The sequence below is a fragment of the Typopeltis vanoorti genome, chromosome 15 (assembly GCF_054136105.1).
Source record: "Typopeltis vanoorti isolate ZY-2024b chromosome 15, IOZ_Tvanoo_1.0, whole genome shotgun sequence".
Taxonomy (NCBI): domain Eukaryota; kingdom Metazoa; phylum Arthropoda; class Arachnida; order Uropygi; family Thelyphonidae; genus Typopeltis; species Typopeltis vanoorti.
The window spans coordinates 75021713-75047282 of NC_143563.1; the positions used below are offsets into that span (position 1 = coordinate 75021713).

General features: G+C 35.2%; 1 protein-coding gene across 4 annotated transcripts in view; it reads right to left on the bottom strand.

The window, feature by feature from the left end:
* LOC150098899 (protein NCBP2AS2 homolog) overlaps positions 1-23816 on the bottom strand; it is a 37806-nt gene extending 13990 nt beyond the window's left edge. Inside the window, exons 1-4 of one of the 4 annotated variants that reach the window (XM_090405057.1) lie at positions 23796-23816; positions 17512-17563; positions 12134-12167; positions 3948-4020 (exon numbers count right to left, since the gene is read on the bottom strand). In XM_090405057.1, coding sequence (XP_090261183.1) covers positions 3948-4020; positions 12134-12167; positions 17512-17534 — 130 coding nt within the window. In that variant the 5' untranslated portion in view covers positions 17535-17563; positions 23796-23816. The other 3 variants (XM_090405053.1, XM_090405054.1, XM_090405056.1) reach the window with 3 other exon arrangements.
* Positions 23817-25570: the final 1754 nt, after the last annotated feature.

Sequence of the window (25570 nt, forward strand, 5' to 3'; positions counted from 1 at the left end):
ATCCTTATTCCTTTTTTACATCTCTATTAAAGCTTTTCCATGTGGTTAGCTGAGTGGTTATGTGCTTCACAACTATATGCCTGGGAAAGGAATGTTCTGCGTTCGATTCTCATCGCCAACATGAGGAGCTTAAGGATCTTTCTCAGGCATAGCCAAGTTAGCTGGTCTTGGGCATGGACTGAAGGATTTTTCTCCCAGTTTATCTGGGGTTTTTCCTCCCACAAAGCAGGGAGGGAAAAACTCCAGACAATTGCTTCACAGACAATTACACATGGTTGAGCATGTGTGTTATGAAACCCAAAAATGGGAGGCCAAGGCCCTACATACTATGTAGGGCTGTAGTGCCAATAGTAAAAAAATAAAAAAATAAATAAATAAATAAAAGCTTTTCAGAAACTTTGCATTCCTGTCATAGCTTTTTCTTATAGCATATTTCTTTAAAAACTTGATCATTCATTTAACTAATTACAGGCTGATTATGAAATTGACCTCTAAGAATAAACTTAACATTAAGTTATGCAAGATGTCCATATATGTTATCTATTTTGCATTAGCATCTATCCATTTCTCATCTGTCCAAGAAAGGTTGAGTCCTCTGATTAGGGATTTTAGGCAATTTAATGCAGCTGGCTTGCCATTACTCTGCTGCATCCCTGGTAAGTATTTTATGTCTGTAGAAATGCATGTTCATGGAGCCAGTCTGCCTGTTCTAAGGGACAAAAAAAAAAAAAAATATTTCAGGGAGAAAAAACCCTCTACCTCTGTATGAGACTGGCTAACCATTTGATTGAAAAGACATTATAAAGGTTCCTCATGTCAAAGATGGGATTCAAACCCAGGTCTCGTCTATACCAACTGAACTACAGAGGCTCCTATTTTGCTTTAACAACACTTTCATGAATAATGTTTTTTAATTAATTCTTCAATTTTGTTATAATACCCTCAAAGTAAAACTCTGGCTTTAAAATTCCATCCCTGATGCCTTCTAATTATTATTTCTCACCATACTTCCAATTCCTCTTTTGCTCCCTGATGATCATAATAACAGAGGATTTCTAAGTAATTATTATATAGTCTAGCATTATTTCTTCTGATGTCGTTATGAAATCCAAGATTCTATCTCTTGTATAGAATATACATGTTTGTAATCAAATATCCAATTTCTATATGGAGCATTTTGAAAAATGTTCTCCTGATACTACCATCTGCAAACCTTTTATATGGTTAAGATATACTGATGATGTGTTCTCTATTTGGAAAACATGACTCAGACACATTAGTCTCTTTCCTCCTCTGCCTCAACAGTCAGCAAACCAGAATCCAGGTCACTGTTGAAAAAGAAAATAACAGCTTGCCATTTTTAGAGACTCTAATCACACTTCTGCATAATGGCATCCTTTCTTTTGAAGTTTACAGAAAACCCATCCTAAAAGGAAGTTACATATATAAACTTTCCCATCATTCCCCCCCCCTTCTCAACAAAGTGAGATCATCAAAACTCTGGCAACAGAGCCTCCAACTTCTGTTCCACCCAAGCTTCCTGTACAGCAGAACTCGCCTTTATTCACCAAACCTTCCTGTCCAATGGTTATAATGTCAAAAAGATCTGCAAATTATCTGTCTCTTCCACCTCTTCACATCCCTCTCAACATAAAGACTACAGTAATTGCCATTACTATTTCCTATATCTGGGACACTTCAGAAAAAATGGCCAGAACTTTAAAGAAACATAATCTATGCACAGCTTTCAAACCTCATTTGAAGCTGGCTTCCTTTCTTCACTCTCCTAAGGATCCACTTCCTCTCCTCTATTTTCCAGGTATTTACAAGATTTCTTGTTCTTGCAACTTATTATATTATGGTCAAACTGGAAGATCTGCTAACATCCAACTAGATGAACGCAAAAATACATTTGCTGTCATAATTATGGTCAGTCAGGCCTAGCATCTCCTATTGACAATTTTTCTCCAAATAAGTCTATTACTTGTCAGCACTCCAATACTGTCAGAGCTTATATTTTTGTCTTCTAGGGACCCCATCAATCCATGCAGATATTGGTCTTCCTCTGAGTCTTCATCCTGCCATTTTGGCATCAACTGTTTTGCTAACTTTTCCTCTCCCATTCAGATCTCTAGCTATTTGGATCCATGTAAACGTATGTATATATATCTTTGTACTGTTAATAGCCATTTAGCACCTGACACCTCACATTTTCATTTCATTTGAATCAACTTGCATACACTGTCATTAACAGGATCTTCATGATGTCCAACCACATAATGATTATCACTCTGCCCAACTGAACTATTAAAGTCTCCTAACATTAATAAATCCTTGTGGCCACTCACTGCTGTTTATTTCTTAAATCTCCAAAATACTCTTCATCTAGTGAGGCATCTTTACATGGGAAGAGGGAGGCATAAGCCGGCCTGGTTGGTGGAGTGGTTAGCATATCACTCTCCAGCCAAAAGGCTGCGGGTTCGAATCCCATGAGCATGGATGTTTGTCCGTGAAAATAATAGTGGTGGTTGGCAGTAGATGGCGTTGGTGTAGATGATGAAGGTAGTTGCTGTTGGTGGAGACGGAGAGTAGGTACCCTCTCTGGATGAGTCTTTGGACTTCCCAGAGGTGTTATGTAATAATAATAATAAATTCCAATGATTAAAAAGTCTAACCCATGCACTTCAAGAATTACTTTTATAAATCTTGCATTTACTTCTTCCCAAGTAGTTGCTTTGTTCTTCAATCTCTTTTTATGGGAACAGATATTCTGGCTTTAGTCTATGACCTGATAGACCACTCCATATATGTTGATATTTATCCAATGTTTCAAAACTTTACCTTTCTTCTTATTTCTGTTAGGACCATAATATCTACTTTTTGGTGTTTCTACTTCCTGAATTACATCATGATATTTAGTATTTAAACTTTGTACATTCCATGTCCCAAAAATTGCTTATTTTTACCCAGACAGGGAGCTGACCTGATGTGGAATCCTCAACCTGATAGACCAGGATTTGATTTCAACGTTACCTTCTCTCAAGTATTGATCAAGGCTAAAATAGTCATACCTAACCTATCCCGGAATTAAGCCAGAAACAAAGACCCTACTCCTTGAATAATCTTAATCAAGAGAGATCAAATAGAACAACTAAAAGAAAGGAGTCTGACTGAAAATAAGTGGATTGGACCAAGCTAGAGGACACTGTGAGAAGGCCACATCCCTTACTATACAGTTGACAGCCCTCTGTGGCTGTGTTTGTCTATGGTTCCTTATTCAAAATATCTGAACTACCCAACTAAATCTGGTGGGATTCCTCTACTGAGAGATGTGCCCTCCAGTGGTTACAGGATCCCCTGAGATGTTTTTATCATTTTGACTTTTTTTTAATAAAAATAATAATTAAAATGGGCACAAATTAATTAAATTTCAACAAGTTTAATAGCTCAAGGGAATTATGAGATTTCATCAAAATTCAGTGACGATGAAAGAGTAAGAAGGGTCTTCACAGACCCAAAGATAATATAGTTGCCATCATCCATTGAAGAAAACTGATTAGGCTATGTAGTGAAAGTACAAGAATCTTCAACCTCATAAACAGCAGGAAAAACGTATGAGAAGCTCCAAGAAATCAATTAAACAAATGCTAGAGAAAGCAATGTAACTCGCTGCTGAGAAATTTTAGAAGCTTGAGCTGTTATTCACACTCAGGAACCTTACAAAATGGTTTGCAAAAGACAGCGATCAAAAGATGAAATACACAGCAATCGAGCAAAAATAATCTTATGCTAAAAAATGCAGAAACGTAATTGCAAATGCAATATGTATATTTGCATTTTGAAGTTTGTTTCATGTGAAATGGTTAAACCAAAAACTTACAAGAAGTTAAACATAATTATTTAATTTCATATACTCAGTATTAAAAAAAATTCCTTAATACACTTACTGAAATATTTTCCTTTCATGAATAACATAGCCGTTAACTGTGCTGCTCGTCTAATTGGATATGATTCAGCAAGCTGAAATAAATTATGATGAGACTGAAAATTTGAAGAATCACATTCCTCATTATACTATCCAAATAAGAAATTAAGTTACATACTACAATTTGTTAGTATCAGATGTTTAATCATGTATCGACTATTATTTCTACATCATCATCAATCTGCTGATATGTACCCCTAAAGAGTGTTCAGGTTACTATGACAGCACTACATGATTAAGTTTACATTATTATTAATCTCCTATCAACAATTTTCCTCCATATCAGTCTATTACTTGTGAGAACTTTAATATTGTCATATCTAACATTTTGTGCTTTTAAAGCTAACAATTCAATCCACGTAGACCTTGGTCTTCCTGTGGGTCTCTTTCCTGCCATCTTAGCATCAAACACCTGTTTTGCTAATCTTCCCACACCCATTCTATTTAAGTGGCCATATCACCTTAGATGAGCACTACTGATACATTCTTGAATGCTAATAACATCAAGTTCTTTTCTAATATCTTCATTTTTAGTATGATTCTGCCATTGATTCACTCCCCTAATTCTTCTCATAACCTGTATGTATGTGGTCTCTAGTCTGATCAAATGGTTTATTTGGCTACCTACCATACCAACTTTGATTATTTTGTTGTCTATTTCCAGATTTAACCTGCCATCTTCACTAAAAACTGTGCCTAAATAGCTGAAATATTTTACCTGTTCTATAGGATCTCCATTCAGAATGCAGCTGAAGTTTTCTATTGCTCCTGCCTATTTTCATAGTTTTGATCATTTTACTACTGATTTTCATGCCATATGTGTTACAGCTGTTATTCAATTTCGACTTGCACTACATGTGTTTAGAACAAACATCACCTGCATAAAGCAAAGAGCTAAGTTTGACATCTCCAATTCTAATATCACATCTAACCACTTTCTTTCATAATGTGATCCATTTAGATGATGAATAATAATGGACATAATGTGCATCCTTGTCTTATCCCTGATTTTACAATAAACCTTCTTCCTGTATTTCCTTCAATTCTAACTGCTGAATGACAACTTAAATATAGACTATGTATTACTCTGTATAATGTTCCATTCACCTCATACAACTGAAGTATTTTGAAAAGCTTTTCTCTGGGCATCTTGTCATATGTCTTTTCCAGATCCACAAAACTAAAGTGCAGATCCTTGTCATATTCTCACAATTTCTCAACTATTTGCCTTAAAGTGAAAATATGATCTTGACAACCTCTATTTGGCATGAACCCAGCTTGTTCTTCTCCAAAATTTTCTTCCACGGTCTTTCTCAACCTCTTTTCAAGTGTGCTTGCATAAATCTTACCTGGAACACTTATTAGAGAAATTCTTCTTTAATTCTCACATTCAGCTTTATACCCTTTTTTTATAGATGGGAACTTTTAATAGCTCTGCTCCAATCATCGGGAATTTAACCTTCTGGTCAGGCTCTCTGAAATATGAAGTGTAGCCACTGCAAAACTTTTATAACTCCATACTTAAGCATTTCTGGTTGAATATTATCCACTCCAGATGCCTTTCCACATTTCAAGTTTTTGACAGCTTTTTCTACCTCAAGTATTGATATGTACTCCTCTTTGCATTCCTCTTGAAAATTTTCTAGTATGGTTTTGTCACTGTTTGTTTTGTTTAACAGTCTTTCAAAGTAATTACTCCAGACATCTAGGATATCCTTATCATCAGTTTTCATGTCACCTTTATCATCTCTGATTCCTTTTAGAGTAGTCTTTCCTCCATTTCTAAGCTTTTTCAGTAGTAGCCTCCAGAACATTTTGCCACTTCCTGATATTTATTTTCCACACTCTTACCCATGTCTCATGACTTTTGTTCAGCTACTTTTACACATAGCTTAGCTCTCTCTTACATTTTTCTCTGTATTCTTTTAGAATACTTATTTGTTAGAAACTTTTGGTATGCTTTCTTCTTGTCTACTTTCCTTGCAGACAACTTCACCACATACCTCCCTAGCTAAAGCAATTAATTGAAGTGCCTGTACAGCTCAGTGGAAGTGGCATGTGCCATCCACGATGCTAGATCACCCAAAGCAAAAGCGTCCTAAGTTCAATTCTAGTCGCTGACTAAGGAACTTTTACTAAGCCTTTTTTTTGCTGGCATGGTTGGCCGAGTGGTTAGCGTATCCGCTCTCCAGCCAAAAGGCTGTGGGTTCAAATCCCACTGTGGACATGGATATTTATGATTGTCAGTGAAAATCTAGTGGTGGTGTTGGACGGTAGATGGCGTTGGTGTAGATGTTGATGGTAGTTGCGGCTACTGGAGACAGAATTGTAGAGTAGGTGCACCCTCCCTTGATGAGTTTTTGGACTCCCTGGAGGTGTCATGTAATAATAATGTCTTCTTCAGAGTTTGCCACTGAGACCCCAAGATTTGGTTCTTGTTTTCAATTTCTTTCATTTTTTCTTCAATTACCTAAAAAAGTTCCTCAACTTTAATTCTTTTTAAAACTTTCTTACATACTGTTCTTTTCAATGTGATATCCATTTTTATCCTCCTTAGTACTAAGTAATGATCACTTCCGATTTCAAATCCTCTGTAAGCTCTTGTAACCTGAAACAGCATTTTGAAATCACTATCAACAATGATGTAGTCAAGGCTTTTCTTATTTCTTGTGTCTTCTCTCCACGTGAACTTGTACACATCTTTATGCTGAAACATGGTGTTAGTAATGACTAGTCAATATGCTGAGCAGAAGTCCAGTAAATATTTGCAGTCATTATTATTAGCTTTGCCCTTTTCTCCAAATTTCCCAAAAATGTTCCTATATGCCTGATAGGATTCATTTTCTATTCTGCTGTTCAAATTCACAACAAGGACCACTTTTTCAATTTTTATGTCAGCTGCTTGTTCTAATGACTCGAAAAATTCCTGTCATTTCTTCCTTAGAAGAGCCTTCTGTGGGACCTATGCACAAATAAGTTTCACTGTCCATCTCCCTATTTTGAAGTCTGCCTACATAACTCTACTTGAAACTGCCTTCCAATCAAGAAGTTTATCGTCATGTTTAGTATTGAATGCTATTGCTATTCCTTCCTCTCCTTGATCATTATTGGCTAAAATAACATTCTATACTTATTATTTAATAAGATCTCCCCTGTTTTTGTCTTCTTTATCTTGGTAATGCCAATTATGTCCACATGGTACTTTTCCAATTCTTCTGCAAGTTCAATTTCCTTTCCATTAATATTTCTTATACTGATGGTTCCTATATTCAATTCTTGTGATGTTGGGTTTATTCTTCTTCATCTAGATGTTGAGTTGGAGCTTATTCCAGTAGCTGATGAAAATTATACCAGTAGCTGACTTTTCACCGTGCATCCTGGTTCCCTGACGAAAACAGTAGAAAGGGGGGGGGGCTTGTTTAACTGGGGTGATACCCCAGCCTGCATGAAATCTCATCCTGTTGTACCATCACGTATTTGTGGTTTAAGCCAATAGAGAGTACAATTTAGTCAGCTGTCCCAAATTGCCAGCCCATCCTCATTTGTTCAGTACCCAGTAGATTCCTACTAATGGGGCACACCACATGAAGGTGAGGAATGGACATTAGGTCAGAAGCCCTAGTCAGTTCTCTGCATCTGGAGAATTGACTGGGATGATGTGGAGGTCTCCTCTCAGTTATTTGGCTTTGACTCTTAATTATTATTATTTCTACAGCATTGTAAAAGCTAATAATTACTCTTCTTTCCCAAAAAGAAAAAGCTGCTGCTTGTTTTAAATGCAAATGGAATGAACCTGAGAAGCATTCACAACTAATATTTTCAACTGTATATCTTATAAATAATCATCTTCAATTCTCTCCTCGAGATAGTAAACCTGCAACTTTATTTGCAATTCTTTTTTGTCTGTGAAATATCTCTTTAATGACAGTATATAGTCAGGTTTTTATTTACATTAATATCCATTTTGATTTAATTTTTCCATTTCTTTATTTTCTATGTCATTTTTGTTCATTATGTATTCAAAGGTAAACCCCTGCTTTTAGATCTCCATCAATTTTGTGAACAGTATAACTTGTACAAGGATATTAGGGACTTGGCATTGTTAGCAATCAGAAATGTTAAACAGAATGGGAGAGAGGAAAGGTTAGCAAAAGTTTTTCACCAGAATGGCAGAAGACAAAGATCTAGACATACATATAGTAAGAAGTACCTCAGAAGACTGAAATTAAAATCTGATGTTATTGGAGTTCTAACGGATAAATGAGGATATTAGGAAAGAACTTGAAATTGTTACTATTCAAGAATGTGTTAGAAGTCTCAGATAGTATGGTCACTTAAACAGAATGGAAAGAACAAGAGAGGAAGATCAAGATCTAGGTGGATTGATAAAAAGTGCCTTAGAAGACAGAAGCATAAGATCTGATAATATTGGGGTCTTGACAGATAACAAATTAATTTAGAGGAAAATTGTTGATAGGAAGTTAGTAATGATATAACTTTCTCGTGCAGTATTATCATAATATCCTGTACAACCATTCTTTCATTAAGAATTTGAAGATGATGATAATATAGTCTATTATTTTGGGCCACAGAAGACCACAGCAGACAACTGAGAAGAAAACTTTTGATAAGTATGAATGATTTCTAATAACAATCAACATGGTTTATTTTTTATACAATAACCAAGTGTTATATCACAAAATATTGTATATGTGTCTATGTTAAAAAAATTACTGAGTTCTGTGTGGATCACTTACAGGTGCAGAAGGAGAATTACATTACAGTCTGAAGTCGAAGTGAACTGTTGTAATTTGCCTCACTCTTCGTGTATCATCACATCACATCACAAAGCACATCTTAGCCATGGTCAGGAATGCCTTGTCGTGCTTCAGGGATATTTTATTCAGTTTAGAACTTACTGCCATTTTTTTTTTTTTTTGAAAACAGTTCTAAAATAATAAATCCTGTAACCTTTTTTACTTTTTCATAATTATATAAATGTGTTTATCACTATTATTTAAGTTTGGTATTTGTATTTTATTTCAGTAATAATTTCAATGTGGTATTTCATAGTTTAAGCTATATTTCAAGGAATGAAACCTCAATTCATGACAATAATGTTGTGTCCCATTTTATGATTTTTATTCTAACTAGTAATTTCCTCTCATCTATGTTCTACTATTGTCTATGCTCGAGATATCACCAAAAAATTTACTAATACTTAAGTTATTTCTCCCTTTAGTATCCCTAATATTTGTATTATGCTGCACTTTTGGGACATTTAGTTTAAGATATTATATGCAAAAACAAGGAGAAAGAACAAAAATATGTCAGAAAGTGTAACTATGTTGCAGTCATGATACTTTATCTTGTTTCTTAACACATTAATTTCCTGTGTGATTAGGTTCGTAATTTTTCAAGTGGTGCATTGGACAGCAATTTCAGGCAACTGTTTTATCATTGGACAAAAGGTTTATTAAATTCCTTAACATGGTACAATTCAAATATTAGTTATTATTCAATTCAATGCTATACTAAATATTTACAAACTGACATTAGCTCATCATAAATAATTAAGCTATGATCCTATAATGGGTATTACGATCATGTCGCCATACACATTCAACACATAAATTCATTTGACACGGACATATAAGATTAATTCACACTATTTAACTATCCAAACTTAAGTAGATTAACTAAACCATTTACTGCACTCACACATAACTATGACATTTAAACTTTCTTATACAATATATTAGACATGCAAAATTCTCAGGACACTTAATTACTCATATAATATTAACATTAGTAAGCTTACTTTCATTATATTCTGTCATATACTAAAGTCCTAGTATTGTTTTCTTGGTCACTTCAACAGTTCAGTATTAGAATAATGATAACTAATACAGACGAATCTTAGTTAACACGAGATATATTTTACAGTACCTTTCTTTCTTGAATTTTCCATATGGACCTCTACCTTTTTCTGATCGAACTATCTTGGTATAACCTCTTCGATAATCTGTTTCTCCTATGTTCCTTTTGGAATTAAACTATGCTTACGCGGTCTTAACCTCTCGTAACTTAGGACACACTTTGAATCATCTATATAACGGCTGTACAACTCGCGACGTGGACATCGATTTCTTTATTTCTTTCCCTTTTTCGTAGTTGACACTGGAGTTGAAACACAAAGAATATGCTTTCTTTTCTTTGACTATATGGCATTCCTCACTTCTTACATAGGAAGTACGGAATCGAAATCCCGCTCACTTTCGTTTCCGTGTTGTGACGACGGAGATATAACCCCTATCTCGCCACTCAGGAAAACACCGTGAAATCCATACGAAAGAGCTCGCGAAGAACTCTCCTGGAACAGAACCAAAACCAAAAGCCCTAAAAGAGTCCCTCCTTGGGGGGGGTTCTAACCCTTTTATACCCTCTCTCTCTCCTAACGGCACCTTCTCTAACTTCTTTTCTCCGCCCCCCCCCCCCCTTTTTGACTTGACTTTACCGACCAGGGTGGCGTTTTTCTGCCAAACGTCATTTGATCGGCGAGCCCATAACGATTTCTCAATCTGGGAATTGACCCTAAGCGATTTTCTGTTGTTTTTCTTGTGCTAGCCTCTAACTTAATCCCCTTTCAAAATTTCTCTATGAATTTACTTAATATTTTAATCTCTAGCCTCTCACATACCATCTTTTATGACTAATCCTTGTCTGTCTTATTTAGTTAAATTTTCTCATTTATACCATATTACAACATTAATATATTCTTTCTTTTTTGTTAGTTAGTTTAACAAACACCTTTATATTTTATATATTTTATTGGATGCAAGAATATTTCTTTTTCTTTTTATTAATTCATCTATTATCTTTTATGCAGGGTTTTTAATTTATTTGCTCTTCATGTTACACCATGATAACTGAGAATTTTACATTCTTAAGATATCAGGGTGTAACAATAAGTCTATGGTGAATTATGGTTTAATTTATAGTAGCTTTCCAGGAACCAATTAACTAAGTTATAACAGCAGGAGTATATGGTATTTAAAATTTTTTTCATGAATAATTTCATTGTCTAATTTTTATGTTTAGTCCATTAAGTCTTTCATTATCCCCCCCCCCACTCTCCTGGCCAGGAAATTCTAAGCATTCTTTTCAGCATCGTAGTTCAAAGCTTATCCTTTTGCGTGGGTCTGCTTTTATGAGTCCAAAATTCTGATCCATATATTACAACAAAATCTATATGTATTAATCAATCTGACTTTTAATAGGTTTCCAAATTTTCTGGAGTTCTGACAAGTTTATTGTTGTTCTTCCTAATTAAGTTTCTTCTTTTGAATTCATGTTGACTTCTTCCTTTCTTACTGATTTGTGCTGTCAGGTATATGAAATAATCAACTTTATCCAGTCACAACTGTGTTACTTTATCCTATCTACAATTATTTTCCATGTAGAAAGATAGGGTATGAAATGACTTTGGTTTTAAGTTATCTCATATGCTATTTTTCTACTCTTTCAGATTTTAGTTCTTCATTACTAGTTATAAGCTAGCATAATCTACATGCTTGGGGGTATAAAGATCAATCTTGATCCAGTTTTATCTTCCAATATGTTCCCCATAATATACCTCCTGCCATGACACTGTTAACTCTGGAGATTTAAAAGATCTAGAGAGAAATACGCTTCAATATACTCCCTTTCTTACATCAAACCATTCCAAGATTGTCTATTTATACTGGTACCAAGTTGCTAAGATACAGCTGTTTGATTATTTGAATAACATGTTGTGGAATTCCCATAACCATTAAGACCTTTTCATAGTGTTCCTATCATATAATGAAAGACTTCAATGAGGTCGCCAATGAATGGAGACTTCTCCCAACAACTCCCCCCCCCCAACTCCCAGAGACATACACTCTCAGAAGATCAACATAGAGATTTGAATTTCTGCAAATACTATCACCATTTCTCCATTCCTATGCATAATGTGGTTTTAAAGTGTGATGATGGTATCCATTCTTTACAAGCAGAGTAAAATATGCAGCTTTGATTTCAATGTGGCAAGCATACCTGTGACAACTATGTTGTAATGCTGAACATTATTAAAATTAATCCAAGAATCAAGACATTAATACTTACCCTTTGTATAAGACGTTCATTGTTAGCCAAGTACCTATTCAAAAAAAAAAAAAAAAAAAAAAACATCAATTTTTTTAAAAACTTAAAATGAAAGTAGTACTGTTTCCAACTCTATATAAATGAAATGTATATATTTTCATTTATATATGCATGGAGTAACCAAAAACTATTTGTACTGCAAAAGCATGAAAAAAAGGCAACATGACAGAAACATTTAAGTTATTTAATGGCTTTTATAAAATTGATGCAGGGGAAATGTTTCAGCACTTGGCTAGAGTATGTCAAAACAACAGGTCATCCCTGGAAGTTGGGTAAAAGTGTGGTTAGCAAGGGTGTTAGGACACTAGATTTTTCACTTGGAGAGTGGTGAATGAATGAAATGCTCAGTTGTGAGTGCTTTGTCTGTTAATAGATTCAAGGAAGGTGTGATAGATATTGCACTGACAGTCTGGGTCTCCCATGATGAGTCTTAAGACTCCATGGAGGTGCTCATACATTAATAATAATAATAATAATGTATTTTGCAACAATTAGGAAAGAAAGAAAGAAAAACAGCCATTTTGTTTAAGAAGAATTTAAACAATTCTGAAGAATACTTATATTTGAAGGAACAGTTTAACAGCATGCAAATAACATGCTTTCACTATGTATTAGTCCTTAATTTAATGTTTGCAAGAATTTTTTTTTCGCACAGAAACGCTAATAAGGTGTGCAAAATAAAAATCCGTGCCTTTTAACAAATCTGCAACGAATTTTTTTTTTAAATTAAATTTTATTACTTGAGTTCAGATTTGATCTGACTTTGTTTTATTTTTATGGTGCAAAGACATACTGTGCCAATACAAGTCACAGCAGTTTATATGGTAAACGGCTATTATGACAATCACAAACATCCATGCCATTGGCAGGATTTGAACCCATCTACAGCCTCTTGGCTGGTGAGCGGATACACTAATCACTTGGCCAACCCTTGAGTTCAGAAGTATTGAATGGTAATATGAACCTTTTGAATTAGTAATGATTACAGAATGAATATTTAATGTAATTTAAGATTTTTTTCAAAACACACACACACACGCATATATATATAAAGCAATATTATATTGAAATCAAGATTTTTCAAGAAAATTAAGTGAGTGTATAATAATTATTGTGTAGGAGTTTAAACCATATAAATTATTGATAATATTTTCACTGAAGTTGAAAAGATACCTGCTTCCAATATTTTACTTCCCTTTCACATGGAATTTTCTTTTTTGTTCTCAATAGAAAGCATCTTACAAAAATACTTAATTCTTTTTATTTCAAAGGATGCCACATAAATCGTTTACATAAAGGATCTAAAACTAATTGGAATTTGGCATTTTGAATTTACATTTCATAAAATCACAGTTGAAAAGTTGTTAAACAAAATAAGCCGATTTGATCTATAGTCTCAGTTTATTTTTAATGAAGCAGTTCAACATATCTGTAATATCAGGTTAATTCCTTGAAGGTGGAGAACCCTCTCTCTCTCAACACTGAAGCACTATCTGTACAAGACACAAGCTGCTGATCAGAAATGACAACCTGTGATGATACAAGATCTATTTAGACTATATTCTGGGAAAGAAGCAGCAGCTTTATCTCCAGACTTCCTGATCCCCCTTTGACATTCACAAACTTCTGTGTAAAATTTGACACTGCCTTTTCAGATTGACCAGTACCAGTTATGCATTCGAAGAACAGCATACACTTTCTCTACTTATCGAGAACATATTCGGGTTTTGATAACAAGACTTTCTAAAACTTACTCAAAGTGAATTGTCCATAAATGCATAATTCTGACCTTGTTCTTGAAATGATCTTATACAAAGATAGATATAAATATAAAACTTAGGGACACTTTCTAACTAATAATTAACCCCACCACCAGATTAAACAATTCCTGTGTGAGTGCTATGCCATGATATGCAACTGGTGCCGACATGAATGTGTTGAGATATCTATTGTCTTAAAATAAACTGCTTAAGTATGATGGTATAAAAGTCTTACAGTGGCTGCACTGCATAGTTCAGAAGGCGTGGAGGGGGGAACGAATTCCCGATGATTGGAGTAGAGTATCCATATATAAAATATATCTCATAGTATCCATACATAAAAAGGGAAATAAAACTGAATGTGAGAATTATAGAGGTATTTCCCTACTGAGTGTTCCTGCTAAGATTTATGCTAGTATACTTGAGAAATGGTTCAGAAGAATTGTGGAACAAAAGCTTGGTGAAGAACAAGCTGGATTCAGGCCAAATAGAGGCTGTCAGATCAGATCTTCACTTTACGACAAATAGTCGAGAAATCATGGGAATATAACAAAGATTTGTATTTAAGTTTTGTCAATCTGGAAAAGGCATATGACAAGGTGCTGTTAAATCCTGAATGAGAGAGAATTTATTCTAAATTATTTCATTCAGATTTAACAAGTAACAAAATTCCAGGAGCAATATTTGTACATTAATAAAAATAAAGTTGATTGTGAATTATCGATAAAGTTCTTAACTTAAATATTTTTCTTATGCCTTATACTGTAATTAGATTTTGTGAAGTTATCAGAACTTGAAAATATGTAAGGATTATATTAGTGTGCGTAAATCTGAGTCATAGTACTAGCGAACTAAGCAGATTAGGAATGAAGCCCTGAGGCAGTCACGTAAACAAGGACTGAATTGAGCATGGAAGTTACCCGTAAACACTCTAGGAGGAGTGACAGCACTGGGTGCAAGAAGATTTAGGTGCCGAGAGAAAAAACGTGACGTAAGAGAGAGAACATCGCGACAAAGACATATAGCTGAGTGACACGAACTCGAGGCTTTTTCTCCCATCGTGCTGGTCATCTAGCTCCGAAGTTCCCGAGGACGGTGGTAGGAGTACGATCAAAGCCGAAGATGTCGGTAGGCAGCCCAGCGGTCAAGCAGAAATCCATCTCGAGTACAGACCTCAGCTCTGCGGAGAATACAACGTAGACCGAGAAGTTATGAAGAACCACTTGATCCGATCACGGCAGACCAGATTTGCTTACACTGAAGGAACCGAGTCGTGACCGAACCCTCAAGTCTGTTTTATCAGGAAGGGGTATATAGACATAGGATCAAGGAGACCTAGACATCCTACAAATGATCAAGGAGGAAGCCAAGGAATTCCAGACCCCTGGGTAAAGTAGAATCTTATTCAATTTACTTGTGTACTGAGAGGAGTAATAGGAGTCTAAGAAAGGAACTGATTAGTTACTAGATTTACAGTGTGTGATAGGACTTTACAAAACCAAATTGTGAATGATTAGCTGGAAATGTTAAGCAATTAGAAAGGGGTTAAACTTAGCTTTATATGAGATATAGATTTGTGTCATGAGATGTTAAGAATGACCTGGAGATGTTTTGTTAACTAACGTTAGCCTGTATGATTGCTTTAGTTTTTAACCAATTAATTGTTGTTATTTGTATCTTACTTAGTTCAATGAATAAATCCATTTTTTTGTCAATCAAATAACCTGCCTGATCTTGGTCTCAATGCACCGCTCATGAAAATTTGAATCTGTACGGAATTAACATTTAGAGATAGCTACGACTGCAGAGAAATTTAAGATTTATATGATATCAAAGTTTAGAACAGAAAATATCGATTTAAGGAATAGTGTGCATTTCTGATTGCTAGATTCTTGACAATGAAATTTCCTCTTGGCTAGAGTTTTGGATGGTGCAGCATAATCAAATAAATATTTCCTAAATTGAAGAAGGATTAGCACCAGAATTAAAACAAAGAAATTGGCTCTCGCTGGAGGCAATCCCTTTGTCAGCTAAGCTTTGCACACTCTATCAGTAAATTAAGTGGCTGCCAAGAGTTGATTGCGCAACTGAAAAAAAGATTAATTAATAGTTAAGAAACATCATATAGAAGAACTATAAGTAAATTAAAGCAAAAAGATCAAAGATTTAAAGAATACAACTAGAAATTTATGATCCTTACATATTTTCAAATTCTGATAACTTCACAAAAACTAATAACAGTATAAGGCATAAGAAAAATATTTAAGTTATGAACTTTATTGATAATTCACAATCAACTTTATTTTTACTAACATACAAATATTGCTCCTGGAATTTTGTTACTTGTTAAATCTGAATGAAATAAATTAGAATAAATTCTCTCTCATTCAGGATTTAACAGTGCCAAGAGAGAAGCTATTCAATATGCTACAGTTATATGGTGTCAATGGGGGCATTATATCAAGCAATACTTAGTCTTTATTTGAGTTGTAAATCAGCAGTTAGGATTGAAGGACATACAGGAAGATGGTTTAATGTTAAATCTGGTGTGAAACAAGGATGTACATGTCTCACAGGTATCCCCCTCTGTTATTCATTATCTATATGGATCATATTATGAAGGAAAGTGGTATTAAACCTGATATCAAAATTGGAGATGTTAATGTCAGCTCTTTGCTTTATGCAAACGATGTGATACTTCTAAATAAATCTGCTACAAGTCTTCAAGATTCCCTAACTAAATGGAATAACTGTTGTAATAGATATGGTATGAAGGTCAGCAATAAAAAGACGATGAAATTGGGCAGAATCGTTGAAAATGTCAACTGCATTGTGAATGGAGAACCTGTGGAACAAGTAAAATATTTCAGCTACGTAGGCATGATTTTTAGTGAAGATGGTAAATTAAATATGGAAATAGACAACAGAATCAACAAAGCTGGTATGGTAGGAAGTCAATTGAATAAATTCATATGGAATAAGAGAGAAATTAGTCAGAACACTAAATTAGATATATACAAGACTGTGTTCAAACCAGTTTTAACGTATGGATGTGAGAGCTGGGTCAGAAGTAAAGCACTTAACCAAAGACTAGAAACTGCAGATATGAGAGTCCTGAGGAAGATTAGAAGCATGAACAGATGGCATCAATGGCAATATCATATTAAAAACGAGGATATTAGAAAAAAACTTGACATTGTCAGCATTCAGGAATGCGTTAGCAGAGCTAATCTCAGGTGATACGGTCACTTAAACAGAATGGGCAAAGAAAGATTAGCAAAACAAGTGATCTCTGCTAGGTTGGCAGCAAAATGACATAGAGGAAGACCAAGATATAGATGGTTTGATACGGTACAAAGTGCCTTAGATGATAGAAATATAAGCTCTGATAACATTGGAGTCTTGACAAGTAACAGACTGATTTGGAGGGAAATTGTAGATAGGAAGTTAGTAATGATGTAAATTTTTCATGTAGTACTATCATATCCTGTACACCCCTTGAGGGTACATGGCAGGAATTTGATGATGATAAAATAAACTGTAAGCTAATATTTTAAGGAAAATGTTTTCTTTTCTTACCTAAGTATGAAGCGCAAGACCATAACTGGTGCTTTGTCTTTTCACTGTAAACCTATATAAAATATATCACAACTTAGCAGTTTTGCTATATAGTTTTACATTATTATACATGAAAAGTACAAATAAAATTTTCACTGAGCCAGTCAGTTGTTAACCATATTAGTTAATAATTACCAATAATTTGAAAAAAAGAAATATATATATCAATAACGGTAACATATATTGCAAATGTAATTTTAGCAGTAGCTCAAACATTTTTGTGCTACTACTACTAAAAGTAAATTATAAATTAAAGATGTCAAGAAATATTCTTGGTTTCAACTTTTATCCAAGTGTAAGCAAACAAAGTTTGTGCATGAAGTAATGTCACACCTGGGCTACTTGTATATTGAGGCTAATGGGAATTTAGGACCATTCTTCCAGTATGTATGTAATGAGGTCCTGGACTATTGTGGAGCAGACGTCCCTTGACTTCACCTGATGCTCCAATTCATCCCACAGTTGTTCAACAGGGGTTGAAATCTGCATGTCCACAAACCATGCAGTTACAACAGCACCTTTATGACAGTGCATATTGTCTTGTTGAAAGAAGCAATGATCAATTCCACAGAAACCCCAAAGTAGGAAGCATTGCATTATCCATAATGTTCAGATACTTCTTGGAGTTCAATGTTTGTGGCACCACAGAAGTCCAAGACCAGACCATGAAAAACAGGACCATACCATCATAGTGCCACCTCTTAATTTCATAGCTCGAGTTATGCACTCTGGTAAGAGACATCCGCTGGGCATCTTCTCGGTAGATGGTGTAGTGTGATTCGTCGTTCCATAGCAGTACAGCTTTCAAAGCTTCCGCATCCCACTGCATACAATCTTTGCACCACCGAAGATGCTGCATGTTGGGTTTGCATATTGTGATCTTATCATGGAAACCAATGTTATGAGCTTCATTCCTTGTTTTTATGCAGATTCATGTTCCAGTCAATGCCCAGAACTCCACATTTAACATGTCAATCGACGAATGCTGGTATTTGCATGTTATCTTTCGTAGCACCCTATGGTCATGTTCGGTGGGCATGGATAACACTTACAGTTGACTCCCTGCACTTCCATCTCAGTATGGTATTACTGATTGTTGACCTGGGGTGGCCCAATTTGTCAACAACTGCTTAACAGACAGGCCTGCAACATGGCATCCTATCACAACACCTTTTTCAAACTTCATCAGTTCCTGTCTCGATGAAAGAGTGCATGGTTCGCATCAACCTAATAAAGAATTACAGAGAGCAAGCGAGCCCATTCATAGGAGAGGAAGAAAAGAAAAAAAATGGCATGAGTAGAAGTAGTAAGAAAAAGACTCAGATTAATTCTCATCTTATTAGCTAAAAGGTATCTGTTAGCCATGTGCTCAGTAACATAAGACTCGCAGACCCTTATTAGGTGGGACCCAGATGACATTCCCCTTCAAAGCAGATTGCCTGGGGTTAGCCTTCCCCATCCAGGATTATCGTCCACTCACCCTGAGAAAGACCATAGAAGATCCAAAAAGAATTAGAACTCAGGATTCTGTTGTGATGAGAAAGAAACCACAGACAAAATTTAACTGATCCATCTCTCAAAGTACATAAAATTAGCGGGTTGCACCACATTTTCTTTCTTGCAGCCATTTTACCCAGACACAGTTGCACTGACTAGGGAGCATCACATTCCTTCAATTTATACCGACTACAAACACGACTCATTACATGGCACAACGTGCCTTGCCCATGATGGGGGGGGTCTGTTGACTTCTTTCCAAGTATATGTATAGGACCTTGTATATATAAGGGCTTTTCAAGTAAAGGTGAGTTAGATGGTTTCATAAAGGTGGTGGCAGGGTATTTTATCCAGAAACTGTGGTTTATCTTCTTTCGAAACAGACAAACTGGCCAAAAAATATATACACAATTCACAGACTACATTACATTACAACTTGTCAGTGGTTGTAATGTAATTATTTTGTAATACTTGCAGAAACAAAGAATCACAGAGATAAAATGCCACTTTAATCATCTCTACTATCAACTGTATTATGCACTTGTCTCCACTACCATTTTACTCATCATCAAACAACTATGCCTTAAATTTATTTGCCCACATATTGCTGGCCTGGTCAGCTGAGTGGTTAGCATATACACTCTCCAGCCAAAAGGCTGCAGGATCGAATCCCACTGTGGGCATGGATGTTTGTGATTGTCTGTGGAAATACTAGTGGTGGTGATGGGCAGTAGATGCCGTTGGTGTCGTTGTAGTCAGTGAAGACAGAGAGTTGTAGAGTACGTGCTCTCTCAATGAGTCTTTGGGCTCCCTGGAGGTGTCACATAATAATAATAATATTTCTCACACCCTTTCACCAAAAGAAATCACTACTAACTCCCTCATTCATCGTTTTACAACAGATATATAACTTCCAAAAACGTGTTCCTGCTTCCCTCTACTCTGAAAACAATTTATCACAATTAGTTAACAAAAATGCTTTTGCTAACTAGTGTTTTGATTATATCACTAAACTCCACAAATCACAACTCTGCAATCTATCATGGTAGCTAACATTCTGCAATCCGATATATGGACTTTTCCTAATTTCTTCATTATATTGATATTTATCACTAAAAAACACATGTATTAACCACAGTAATGACTATTTAATTCATAAACATTTCATCCCAAGTATCTTGGGACATCATCAGTACAGTAGTTCTAACAATACTAGGAATAACATACAGTTAGGGCACATGATTACAATATGCATGCAGTAACGTGTTATAGAAGTAAATTAAATATAACTGAAAAAAAAAAAAAAATATATATATATATATATATAAAGATTATTTTACACAATTTTGTATGACAATTTCCCATACTTTAGGAAGAGTAAGAATGTCATTGCGGTTTAAATTTGGTCTGTGTAGTAGGGATTCAGCACTTTCTTTATATAAACGTTCATATTTATATAAAGATCTGTGTAAAAGTTTTGACTTCTCCCAATGGATCCTATGGTTTGGATTTTCAACTCTGTGTTGGGAGAGACCAGATTTCTGTGGTTTGAAAAGATGAATGTGGTCTTGATGTTCCAAGGTGCATTTTTGAACAGACCTATCTGTCTGACCAAAGTAAGCCAATTTGCAGGAGCATGGGATCTCATAAATGCCAGGTAACATCAGAGGTAAGAGTTTGTCCTTAGGAGAAGGTAACAAGTTATAGATTTGTAATAAATTTAGTTTAATCCTTTATCCAAGTATAAGCAAACAAAGTCTGCACCTGAAATAAGGTAGTGCAACATGGCAACTCCAAGCAAAGGTGGACCAAGCTCTCATCACTCCTTGTCTCAGTATCTCCCATAATGCAAAGCACATCTCCTTGCAGACATATATACTGCTATGCATTAAGTATTAAGGAAGCATAAAGGATTAAACTAAATTTATTACAGTGTAACTGAGTGAAAAATGAACTTCCAAGTTATAGATTTGGTCGATAGGTTTGTAAGTAATAACAAAATTGTATTTCTTCATATTTTTTGAAAGCCGTCCATTTTAAATATGAACGTTTATATAAAGAAAGTGCTGAGGCCCTACAACACAGACCAAATTTAAACTGCAACGACGTTCTTACTATTCCTAAAGCATGGGAAATTGTTGTCATACAAAATTGTGTAAAATAATCTTTATATATATATATATATATATATTTTTTTTTCAGTTATATTTAATTTACTTCTATAACACATTACTGCACACATATTGAGATTCCATTGTAATCATGCGCCTAACTATGTTATTCCTAGTATTGTTTGAACTACTGTACTGATGATGTCCCAAGATACTTGGAATGAAATATTTACAAAATAAATAGTCATTACTGTAGTTAGTACGGGTGTTTTTTAGTGATGAATTCACCACAGGTTTCGTTATATAAAAATTGATATTTAGTTGAATAAATTAACGCTCGAGTAATTCCAGATACCTGACCATCTGCAAAAGGTATCTGGAATTAAAGTGCAAGACTCCATTCAGGATGCCATCAATATTTCTGATAACTTTCAATATCATTATTGTGGCTATTATTACTGGTAACCACAAAATCCAAAATCAAAAAATCAGCTAACACCTTTTATTTCTGATAGGTAGTAAGCAAGGCTGTTTTAGCCCTATCTAACTTTTGGAGACTAAGAGGAAAGTTAAGTCTCCACCAGTAGCCAATCAAAGATAGCTGCTTCAAGACTATCACTGATGTACAGGCATCTGGTGAAGAGAGGCTGCTGACAAGTGCCCCTGTCTTGTGGTCTCTAATCCTACAAAATCCATTATGCTGAAATTTTATGTACCCATCCCCAATAAGAATAAAAATTTAAAAAAAACATTTTTAAATATATTTTTATTGAATACAAAGTTTCAGAGTACAAAACCAAAGGAAACAAAAAATTAGAAATATTTATATGTTCTAATAATGATATAAACGTTCTAATTACAATGCGAGATTAATGAATGTATATAAGATTTAAGAATTGGTACTTGGAGCCCTTTCTGCAATACATAATATCTGTATTGCACCCTGGGTGATTTTATTTATATATATATATATATATATATATACAGGGTGTTCGGGATAAATTTGACAGTTTCGTAAGGAAAAAGAAAATCTTCTTTGTATCTATTAAATTTAATGAATTGACAAAAAAACATTACAGGCAGAGTTAATTACAATACTATCAACAAGATTTACTCAAAATAACCACCATTAGCATCGATCACAGCTTCAATTCTGCTTCGGAACCTCGAACAAGCTGATGCTACAGTCTCCCTGGGAAGGGCCGCAAAAACTGTTTTAATTTTATCCATTAACTGGGCTTTTGTATTACTGGAAGTGCGATTGGTGTCTTTTTCAACTGCGCCCCATACAAAATAATCCATGGGGTTAAGGTCTGGGGAGTTTGGAGGCCAAACATTTGGACTGGTGGAGTCGTAGAAATTTTCAGACAACCATTTTTGACTTTTCCCAGAGGTGTGGCAAGGGGCCGAATCCTGCTGCCATACATACGGCCTACCATTGGCTACCCTTGTTATCCAGGGCTTGACTACAGTTAGCAACTCCACGAACAAAGCCCGAATTCCAATGCCAGGGTTCTTCAACACCTGTTCCTGCAGATTTGCGAGGAATTCTGCTGTACGAACGCAATCAGATCGTCTGCTAGGGATCTTTCTTCTTGCTACATCCTCGTAGTCACCATTGCAAGTCTCTAGTTCATGCCTGATTGTTTTTACTGTATTCAGGGAGCATTGGGCAGCAGTCGTAATATCCTTATTTTGATGGCGGGCACGAATCATCATGATACAAGTTATTCTCTTCCATGATTCAGGTGGGTTCCAGCTATCCATCCTTTCTGACATCTTGTATATGAATGAAGAAGGGTCCAAACTTTTAAATGAAGAGAAGTGTGTGTTAATACATGTAACTTACGGAAAAATATAATTAATTATAAATATGTCAAATTTATCCCGAACACCCTGTATATATATATATATATTTTTTTTTTTTTTTTTTTTTTTATGTGGCAATGGTGTTAGTGCAGATAAGATCATTCTCCTGGAAGTTTGAAAATATCGAACTTTAAAAACTACACGTGAAGAATGCATTTAGTTCGGGCATATGGATAGACATTCAAGAAAGGTTACTTTTTTTTTTTTCACCCTAAATGCTTAACCATATCCCCTTGTTTATTCTTCTCATTTGCTGTCTCTGTATTACAATAAAACGCTTGCTATTTCTCCTAAACTTCAAACTCTTTATTTCCACCATTAAATACCCTTGCTGCTCTGTTCTTGATGCGCAGTCCTGGGACACAACAAAGTGAGCAGGTTTCTCCCTCCCCCTTTCATCTATGTATTCGAAAAACGAAATACTTAACTTCATTAATATTCAACTATGTTCTCCTTAATCTTCTTATTTATACTGAAATCTATTCGAAACCGCCAGCACGTACTGTATATTTTTTGTTACCTCCCTCACTTTGCAATGTCCACAAACATCACTGTAAACGTTATTTTATACACCGTATTCCAGAACGAGCTTAATTGCATTGTCATTTTTTATAAAGATAAATAAAACTGAATTATTCAATTCTATCTTTAATAATTGTGCCGTGATCCGCTAAAAGTAATCTGCAACATTAACTAAGATGCATACATACCACCATTCTCAACACTACAAAAAAATGTAAAAAAAACAAAACTCGTGCTGCGACTCACACTTCCGTTGTTGGCGAAAAAAAAATTCAGGAATTAATTAGAAGCTCGTGTAAAATGTAAAAATATGTTACTTTCAGTTTTTAGATTTAGAAATAGATTTCAAGGTTAAGACTGTTGGAGCTAGTAATATCACGAAATCGTATACTGTATTAAATAATCATTTTCCAACCCTTCGGATGAGAACATCAAACAAAACAGTAATAATCGAAAAAAAAAAAAAAAAAAACATTCAAGAGGTGGTCATGAGCCCCCAAAATTTCATGCAGGAAAAGTAATAGACAGAACTACAGTAGTTGTAATTCCGGTGAACATCATGAAAGTAACCACTAGCGTACACTACAGAATTGGGTCAGTTGTCCAGAAGGTCTGTGTCAAAGAGGCCCAGTGACAGGGGATAGCAATTATCGAAATTATCATGTTGAATAACTTGCCTAACTAATAATTTACAAGCGTTACGTTAATTTAATTCTCCAATAGCCTAACTAACGTTGTAATTATGAAATTGACCAACATTCACTTAATACTGAAACTGAAAGACGTTGAACCAATCTTAATTTTAATATCTAATACCAGTTAATGCATTACAGATGATTTCCTTCCTTTCTGTTTTATGCCTATGCGTAGGCCACGCAAGCTTTGGAAAAAAAGATCCAACGAAATAAGGTAATTAATCGTTATTCCCGTAGTATCCTATGTCTGCAAATTTCATGTGTTTTTCTGGCTGACACTATATTGAAGGTGAGCGTGGTTTTGAGATATAAAACACGTGAGTCATTATTGAGCTCGTACTATATAATATGTATCATAACCTACCTCACAGCTTTAGAGATCTGTAATATATAATGGCCACAGTTGATTGAAAATAAGACCTTCATTTTTGTTGAACTGAACTGAACAATGTATCGTTATAGTAGCTTTTATTTACTCATATACTTTGAAATTATTCACATACCTATTCAGAGAATAATGAATGTGAGTAATTAGCTATTCATAGAATTCAGTATATTACAGGTTAAGTTAGGATAAGGTACCAAGAGATGGCAGAGATAGTGACAGTCATGGGCCAGCTATCTGTAATAGGCTACCAGTGGAGATGGAACAGCCCACTTGGCCTTCAAAAGCTAGATAAGGTTAAAATGGCCTCGAATACTCCCTGACCACCCAACAGATCCACAGGCTGATTGAACATATCACCATAATTAGAGCCGTTTTCCTCGACATCTCAAAGGCCATTTGACAAGATCTGGAACCACGGTCTGCTATACAAACTCATCTCAAACCTTCCATTAAACATGATACATTTGATCAAATCATACCTCATAAACAGGAAGATGCAAGTCAAGATAAATTAAGCTGTCTTAACCCCCCCCCCCCCCCAACGACAAATCCCGGCCAGAGTTCCTTGGGGATCACGGCTGGTCCCGACTCTGTTTGCTATTTACATGGCAGACATCCCACAAAATCCCGCTCTAGCCCTCTACGCGGACAACACGGCAGTACTGGCCAAATCTCGCCAACCGCATTTCTCAACCAAGACACCATCCAAAAACTAGAGAAATAGTCTGCTGACTGGCGACTGCAAGTCAACCCCCAGAAGAGTGCAGCCCTACTTATCACAAGAAGACAAGCTTCCCTTCCCAAAGGAGACATCATCCTGTTCAACACCAAAATTCCCTGGCAAACAGAAATTAAATACCTTGGAGCACATGTCGACAAAAGATAATGCTTCAACGACCACATCAAGAACACATGCACTAAGACATCCAAAGCCATCG